General features: G+C 38.9%; 1 protein-coding gene across 1 annotated transcript in view; it reads right to left on the reverse strand.

Annotated features, from left to right (window-relative positions):
* Positions 1 to 450: 450 nt before the first annotated feature.
* The window catches only part of DUSP11 (dual specificity phosphatase 11 (RNA/RNP complex 1-interacting)), an 18,641-nt gene continuing 9,637 nt past the window's right edge, over positions 451 to 9,454 (reverse strand). The window contains exons 5-9 of the mRNA XM_011980696.1: positions 7,190 to 7,250; positions 5,408 to 5,454; positions 5,074 to 5,149; positions 4,662 to 4,841; positions 451 to 1,114 (exon numbers count right to left, since the gene is read on the reverse strand). Coding sequence (XP_011836086.1) covers positions 916 to 1,114; positions 4,662 to 4,841; positions 5,074 to 5,149; positions 5,408 to 5,454; positions 7,190 to 7,250 — 563 coding nt within the window. The 3' untranslated portion in view covers positions 451 to 915. The remainder of the gene's footprint in view (positions 1,115 to 4,661; positions 4,842 to 5,073; positions 5,150 to 5,407; positions 5,455 to 7,189; positions 7,251 to 9,454) is intronic.

The raw sequence follows: 9,454 nt of genomic DNA on the forward strand, positions 1-9,454 counted from the left end.
AAAAAAAAAAAAAAAAAAGGGTAAACCACAAAACCACAACTCCACTGTAAGAGGAGAGGCAACTGGAGAAAGATCCCAGGAGGTTATATTCAACAACGGAGCAACAATACAGTAGTCTTGACAGATATCCACAGCCTTTAAATGGACATATTCTACTTGGTTCATCACCTTTATAATCTATAAAAGTTTTCAAGTTTTCTGGATAGTTCTACCCAGTTGATAACAATTACCCTGCCAAGTAAATCACTCACTATAATTGAATAAACCAGCAATCTGGTTTATCAGTCAGTCTCTCTTGCTCAATTGACAATCCCTAAAAGTTCATCCATTCCTGTGTGAGACGGTATATCTGACAATTCAGTCAAAGGAAGTTGGTCAAATCCCACAACTGACTGCCAAAGACAGAAATATCTAAACACAAAAATACTACAACTAATTACAGGTAGTAACTAGGTTCTAAAGAAATTATCTCCTAAGTAGATTTTAATATAAATTTTGAACAGTTATAGAAAATAAAGATGGCCTTTGGGTCAATAACAGAACATACCAAAAACACTAAAAATTTCTGTACATAAACACACGCATATCACAAGTCTAGTCAGAAAGAAATACACAGAAAAACAAGATAGAATTTTAAAAAATAATTTGCAAGGGAAGTTCTTAATGCTTTAGTTTTAAAACATTGTCTTCCTTTAGAAAAATTTAAGACTGGAATAACAGATTTTTTTTTTCCTGCAATGCTGTAATTACTGCAAATTTATCAGCAAAGAGGTAAACAGCAATGCAATTTTTCCTTAAGCTTGAACACATAAGGGAACAGTAAAGAAACCTGATTAGACCTGAACTAATTAAAGTCACACCAGTAATATTCAGGCCAGCTCTGGTCTCTAGGTAGAATTCCAGGACAGGTTTGTATCACTGGGTCCATTCCCAATAGGCTGGATAGGGGAGTCCAGAGTAATTGTCAGGATACCACCTTCTTCTATCCTGGGCTGCCAGACTGGCACTGGGCTTCACATTCCAAGAGTACCTCCTGCGTGAACAGTCCTCTCCAGGAGGACCAGGAGGAGGGAGATGGCCTCTCTGGTAAACATGTGGATTCTGTGAAAATTTTCTTAAAGCAAAACAAAAAGTAATAAGCCATTACTAGGATTAGTACCATAATTTTTATTTATTTTAAATTTATATTTTCATAAAATACTTTAAATTTATAAATTTACAAAATAATATATATTCTACTGTTTTCTACCTGTGTGACCTTAGCAGATAAAACACTTAATTTTTATTTCCCTAACTTCTTTATAAAATGGGGCTAATAATACTTTTCACCTTCATGAGCTGTTATGAAGCTAAATTAAGAAAATACATTTCAATTTCCTACAATGCTCTGGCACACCGTGGATTCCCAGAAGCCTTTCCACCTTTCCCTACAGAGATAAATGCACGCCCATACTATTCTAATCAAATACTTTCTCTCCCAAAGTCTGGCAGGGTTGACATAAGATAGAATAAGCTATTTAGTACTGAAAACAGCTGCTTCCACTTTATAAACAAACATACATAAATTAATTATAAAGTGTGAAAAACTTTAAGCATGCTACATGCAACAAATTTGAAAAATTAGGATTTAAATTTACTTGTTTGAAAAGCAAGATCAGAAAATCTCAAATAATTATACAAAAGAAAATTTGGGGCTGGGTGTGGTGGCTCACACCTGTAATCCCAGCACTTTGGGAGGCCAAGGCAGGCGAATCACCTGAGGTTGGGAGTTCGAGACCAGCCTGACCAACATGGAGAAACCCCGTCTCTACTAAAATTATAAAGTTAGCTGGGTGTGGTGGTAGGCGCCTGTAATCCCAGCTACCTGGGAGGCTGAGGCAGGAGAATCGTTTGAACCTGGGAGGTGGAGGTTGTGGTGAGCTGAGATCACACCACTACACTCCAGCCTGGGCAACAAGAGCAAAACTCCGTCTCGAAAAAGAAAATTTGGAAATCTGAGAAAAGAAAAACCCCCCACTGCAGAGCCCTCAATCCCACTTACTATAATTCAATTAGTTAGTATTTCCTTTTGTTCTTTTCCCTAGCATCTTTTTCTGACTGTTGAATCACAGCCTATTATTTTCACTTATCATAAATGAGCTAACACTTTCAGTGGCTTTATAAAATGTAACAGTATGGATATGATTATTTAGCTACATTATCCACTGTTAGAAATACAGCAGTTACAAGTTTTTCCACAACCACAAATAATGCTGGGATTAACATTGCAAAACATATACTACTGTATCCTGAGCTAGCCCAGCATCTGACACACGGTAGGGAGTTTGAGAAATGTACTGAATGATTAATATAGTTTTTTCCGTATTTTGAAGTATTTCCTTAGTCTCAGAATGAAATCACTAGGTAAAGTATTTTTATGGTTCTTGAAATTGTGCTTCAAAAGGCTTATGCCAATTTTCAACGCTGTAAGCAACATGTTTTTGAAATGTTTGTTTTCATCTTTTTAAAATGTCAGTTTTTTTTAAGGTTTTTTCTTTTTTCTTTTTTTAACAAAAACAGGATTCCAGCATGTTGCCCAGGGTGGTCTGAAACTCCTGGGCTCAAGCAGTCCTCCCACTTCGGCCTCCCTAAGTGCTGGGATTACAGGTGTGAGCCAATGCGCCTGGCCTAAAAATGGCAATGTATTTTTGGAAGTGTTTACAATGTGCCAAACTATTTAAATTCACGTTAACTATCAGTAACAACCACTATGGGGTATGTATTATTAAAATATCTATCTGACTGATGGAAAAATGTAAATGTAGATAGGCTAAGTATCTTATCCAAGATCAGAAAGCAGGCAAGTAACAGAGCCAAGATGCAAATCCAGGTCCAGCCTGACAACCACAATGGAGTGCTTATCAAAAACTGTTGCGAAACTGGCTGGGCGAGGCGACTCATGCCTGTTTAATCCCAGCACTTTGGGAGGCTGAGGCAGGCGGATCACCTGAGGTCAGGAGTTCAAGACCAGCCTGGCCAACATGGTGAAACCCCCATCTCTATGAAAATACAAAAATTAGCTGGGCGTGGTGGTGGTGCCTGTAATCCCAGCTACTCGGGAGGCTGAAGCAGAACTGCTTGAACCTGGGAGGTGGAGGTTGCAGTGAGCCAAGATTGCACCACTGCACTCCAGTCTGGGTGACAGAGTGAGACTCTGTCTCCAAAAACAAACAAACAAAACTGTTGCTAAACTAATAGGCAAAGAATAATACCTTGCTATTTGTGATGGTTAATTTTAGGTGCCAACTTGACTGAGTTAAGAGATACCTAGATGGCTGGTAAAGTATTATTTCTGGGAGTGTCTGTGAGGCTGTGCCCAGAGGATACCGGTGTGTGAGTAGGTGGGAGGATCCACCCTTAGTATGGGTAGGTACCACCCAACAGGCTGGGGGCCTGGATAGAACAAAAAGGCAGAGGAAAGGCAAATTGTGCTCTCTCCTGGAGGTGGAATACCTTACCTTCTCCTACTCTTGGACATCAGAACTCCAGGCTTCATGGCCTTTGGACTTGAGGACTCACACCAGTGTCCTCTAACCTTTACCAGATTCCCAGGCCTTCAGCCTTGCATTGAGAGTTACTCCACTGGCTTCCCTGGTTCTGAGGCCTTCTGAGTTGGACAGAATGCTACGAGCTTCCCTGGTTCTCCAGTTTGCAGACAGCCTACTATGAAACTTCTCAGCTTTCATAAGTGCATAAGCTGATACCCCGAATAAAAAAGTCCCTCCTCCCATCCACCCACCCACCCATCCATCCATCCATCTATCCATCCATCTATCCATCCATCCGTCCATCATCCATCCATCCATCCATCCCTCCTACTGGTTCTATCATTCTGGAGAACTCATACTAATGTACCGCTTTAACCATACCGAGGCTTTCCCTATTTTCCAAGTGAAAATACTTTTGCTGTTTATCTGTTCAGATCCTTTGCAACTTCTCTATTAGGATTTTATTATTTTTCTTATAATTCATATCAACTCCTTAAATAACAATCTTCCTTATTCTAAAAACTATACTACATGAATGTAGCCTAAGAATATAAGATCCTTTTTGATAGCCACATCAAACTCTTGGCTTAAGTTTAAAATCAATGAAAATTTCTAAGTCCCTTTCCGAATTGCCTCTGAAAAGTCACATATTCCCTGTCCTGTAACTGATTTTCCAGTGCTAAATGCAAAATACAGAGCAGAATAATATCTCCTGGTTCAAACTGATCAGCAAGAATTCCTTATCGGCCGGGTGCGGTGGCTCACGCCTATAATCCCAGCACTTTGGAAGGCTGAGGCGGGTGGATCACAGGGTCAGGAGATCAAGACCATCCTGGCTAACATGGTGAAACCCCATCTCTACTAAAAATACAAAAAATTAGCCGAGTGTGGTGGCGGGGGCCTGTAGTCCCAGCTACTCAGGGGGCTGAGGCAGGACAATTGCTTGAACCCAGGAAGTGGAGGTTGCAGTGAGCCGAGACTGTGCCACCATACTCCAGCCTGGACGACAGAGCAAGACTCTGTCTCCAAAAAAAAAGAAAAAAAGAATTCCTCATCAGTATCATAACATGTTTTCATTAATTATAGTATTAATTTCTATCTCAATTCTAGAAAAGGGACAGCAGAGAGAGGTACCTGACTGATTGTTGCAAATTTTGGGTCTGGGTGTGGAAATGTCGAGGAGTTGAGTGACCCTGGATCTGATGTAGATTATACCTAGGTCCTCGTTTAACAGGCTTATTCATGGTGTGGACTGGTTGCATGAGATGTGCTGAGTCTTCAAAACTTGACCTGGGTACACTGGAATTCCAATTCCTTAAAGAGAATATTTCCACACAATATTACTGGTTTCCAAATTTAGTAGTCGATTTAGTGACTATACTTTGGCATATGAAAATAACAATTTCTTCCTTCTCCCATTCCTGTTTGTTTATGTCTCCCCCCGCCAAATAAACCAGCTACCAGAAGAATGGATATATGCAACTTAAATTATATAAAAAGAGATCTCCCTGACCCACAAATCTCACATATGTAACATAAGACTTACTTTCTGATAGGACCATTCTGAAGGTCTTCAATGTAGTTTTGTCTTTCTAAGCAATGTCCCCGGCACCTATTGAATACTGAGGAGAGGATAAACTGTTAGAAATAACTGTACAAAAAGCAAATCTTTCCAGAAAAAGCAAATTAAGCTGAAATTCACTATTCAAGCTGTTATATCTCACTACTTCCACATACATCTATAGACTTTTGGCAAGACTATCTTATACTGGAACAAACGAATTACAAACTTCTTTTTTTCCAAAATTTGAGAAATTCTTCTACATTTCCACCTTTAACTTTAATAAAAAGGGAAAAATAGTGACAACCCTCATACTTACATTCAATTGCATCATCTGGCCTCATGCCTTCTACATCAATCAAATATCTAACAAAACAACATAATTTGGGTCATTTATATATACGAAAAGAAAAAAATCAAGTTTTTTCAAAAAAGGTCCAATTTCAACTTACAGACATAGATATAAAAATCCTAAGAAAATATCAGCATATCGAATCCAGCAGTTATTAAAGAATGACATACTATGACCACAAAAAGACGTTTTTCAAGAATGCAAGGATGACCCAACTCCAGAAAATCTATTTATATTTTTATTTACATTAATGTAATTTAATAAACAAAAGGAAAGAAAATGCAGAATCATTTTTTATCAAAACACTTTATACACTAAAAATAGAGACTTCCATAATATGACAGAGTATCAGAAACCAACAACAAACAAAAGACAAATTGGGAAAAATATTAACATTATATCTAAAAAATACTGTATAACCAACAGAAGGGCCAGAAACTTGGAAGTCACCATCACTGTCAGCCACTTCCTCCATACTCTTATCTTCAATTCACCACCAACTCCTGACAACAATATTACCTAAATATCTCTATAGAATATATCTGTATCTTTCCACCAAAACGACCACCATGCCCTGGTCCAATCCATCATTATGCCTCAATTCCTACAAACACCTCCCAAGTTGTCTCCTTGCTTCTACCTCTTTCCCTCTGCAGTGTATTCTCCACTCAACAGCAAAATGATAGGTTGAAAATACAAATTTGTATATATTCCCCACACTCATCCCCAACAAAAAAAATTCAATGGTTTTCTCTTGCTCTTAAGGTAGTGACTAAAACCCTAAACATAGCTCTGCATGGTTTTAGCTCCTACCCATATTTCCAGCTCCATTTTAATGCCATACTACTCCCATGGCCCAGTCTCCCTGGCCAGCTCCTCCAACACAGTATGTTTTCCCGTTACATGGTCTCTGCTGATCCTTAGGTTCAGAATTCTCTCCACGACATCCTTACCTGGTTAACACCTACTCATACTTCAGATATTTGCTCAGACCTTCCCACAGAAACCTCTAGCCCTCTTGTTGAAGTCAAATCCTCCATATTCTACGCTCTCATTGTACCACATCACTCTCCTTCTCAGCACTTGTTGGAGTTGTAATGCTATAGGCATGTGTGTGATTCTTTAATATCTACTCCCTCCCTAGACTGTTAGGATGCACAAAGAGCAGCTAGAGTCTCTTTGCTAGCACCCAGCACAGTGCCTACACATAATAGATGCTCAGGAGATATTTTCTGAATGAACAAACATAACTCAGTGCAGTGTGGCAACATCCATAAAAAGCGTTAAGGGCACATACTATTTGATTCAGAAATTCTATTTTGAGTGAAATTACCTCCGGGGCTACGGCATATGTATTCAAAAATATTTACATATAAATGTTTACTACTTCAATGTTTTATAATATCAAAAACTTCTGACTTGTGTGTTCATCGGTATGCAAAGAACAACGCAGCCCTTAAAAAGAATGAGTCCAAGTATTTTCATAGAAAGATGTCTATCACGTATTAAATTAAAAAACAGAATATCTATTATACCATTCAATAACATGTACACTTGTATCTGCATTTTTAGAGTCTGAAAAGATGTGTACTAAATTATTAAAGGTGGTAATCTCTGGGTGGGGAGCAAGACTGCCTTCTACTTCATGTATTTCTATACCGGTTGCATTTTTTACAACAAGCTTACATTACCATTGTAAACAGACAAAAACAACTTTAAAATGGTCTGCCTCTGGGGTTGGCAACTTACCTGCAAATAAGGTAGCCGGTCCTGTTTAAACCATGAGTACAGTGGACACCAATAAGTTTGTCTATAAAAAGAAAATACAGGTTTAAGTAACTGAAGTAGATACACAAGTGTATAACATTATCACTGCCCTGAAAATGAATAACTCTCAAGAGGAATTGTTTTTTCTAGGAACATACTATAAAGAATCATCTAACAGAAAGCCAAAACTCACTGCTTCTGGGAAACTTTGCATAGTCCCAATTAGACTCAGTGATGTAAACTGCAGGCCTGGTCAGACACTAACAGCTAAAACTGCAATGAGACAAACCCATTTATCTTCAAACAGAATGCCCATCAGCAACTGATTTAATTACACAAAAAGGGAGTGAAAGCAACAACAGGCTAAGAGAAGAATGAAATTTGTTTCTGAATGAAACAAATGAAATGCCTTCACTCTTGATATTGAATATTAAGGACAGTTTCCATAGTACTCTTGAGTTCCCAAAGAACTTCTATTCCTTCTCTTGTTCAGTGCTCCACACACGCCACAGGTCTACTTGCTCTGTGAAGCACTCAGGTAAATAGCACTATTCACATTTTACAATGAAAAGGCAAGGCTTGGAGATGTAAGTCAAAGCAGGCAAACAGTACAAGACTAGAATCAAGTCTAACATTACATTATACCACAGTATTTCTTAGTCCATCCTTTTAAAAGCTTATATGAAGAATTTAAGTCTTCATATAATTTGAAAAATTATATGAGGAATTAAATTAAAAAACATGTAGTTTATCTTTGCAAAATCTGTGTCCGTGACTAGGTAGCATCTGGTAAAGAAGGCACTCATCAGCCAGGTGTGGTGACTCATGCCTGTAATCCCAGCACTTTCCAGCCTGGCCAACACGGCGAAACCACATCTCTACTAAAGTACAAAAAATTAGCTGGGTTTTGTGGCGGATGCCTGTAATTCCAGATACTCAAAAAATAAATAAAATAAAATAAAAAATAAGGCACTTGGCTGGGGGCGGTGGCTCACGCCTGTAATCCCGGCACTTTGGGAGGCCGAAATGGGTGGATCACTTGAGGTCAGGAGTTCGAGACCAGCCTGGCCAATATGGCGAAACCCCATCTCTACTAAAAATATAAAAACTAGCCGTGTGTGTGGTGGTGGGCGCCTGTAATCCCAGCTACTCGGGAGGCTGAGGCAGGAAAATTGCTTGAACCCAGGAAATGGAGGTTGCAGTGAGCTAACATGGTGCTACTGCACTCCAGCCTCGATGACACAGTGAGACTCCGTTTCAAAAAAAAAAAAAAAAAAAGAAAAGAAAAAAGAAGGCACTCATCATTGCCTGCCTGGATTACTACAACAAACTAATCTCCCTACTTCCATCTCAACTGATCCTCCATATGGCAGATGTTATCTTTCTAAAACATAAGCCTGGCTGGGTTGTTTTTGCTTAAAAATCTCAATTTAGCATAACATGAAGCCCAAATTTAGCATGGCATTTAGAATCCTTCATAAACTGATATCAATCTGTCTTTCCAACTGATCTAAGTTCACAATGATCCTAACTATGATTTACAAGGGTCTATATGATCCACCTCTCTTCTGCCCACCCCCAACCTCTCTGATCCTGTTTCTCCTGCTCTTACCTTCACTCACTCCACTCCAGCCACACTGGGCTCTTTAACATTCCTCAAACATGCCTAGCATAGTCATGCCTCAGGGACTTTGCACCTGCTGTTCCCTCTGCCTTAGAACACTCCTCCCCAGACACTCAATGGCTTGGTTCATTACTTCCTTTAAGGTTCTGCTCAAATGACATCTTCATAAAGAGGCCTTCCTAATCACTCACCTCTTCCCTCACCCCTTTATCGTGTTTTGTTATTCTCCAAAGCACTTATCACCATATATATTCCATATATTTATTAGGTTATTTCTCTCCCCTACTAGAATGTAAAGTATATAAGGGCAAGGACTTTGTTCTATTTCCACTTTTTAGAAAAGTGACTTCAACATAGGTTATACAATTATTTGTTGAAAATGTACATATGAATTCCATGCCTTTTCACATTATCTTCTAGTCACACAAGAGACTGCGCCTCCATGGCTTTAAGCCCTGTGCCTTTTGTGCCTAATCCCCAAAACTAGGCTGTCCTTTTCTCATCCTGGCAAAATTCTTGTCCCTGCAGCTCGAATGTTGTATTCTGTCAGGTCTTCCTCAATCTCTCCTCTATATTCTCACTGCACTTAATTTATTCTTTTATTATGATGAACTGTCTTTTTT

The sequence above is a fragment of the Mandrillus leucophaeus genome, unplaced genomic scaffold (genome assembly GCF_000951045.1).
Source record: "Mandrillus leucophaeus isolate KB7577 unplaced genomic scaffold, Mleu.le_1.0 Scaffold216, whole genome shotgun sequence".
NCBI lineage: Eukaryota > Metazoa > Chordata > Mammalia > Primates > Cercopithecidae > Mandrillus > Mandrillus leucophaeus.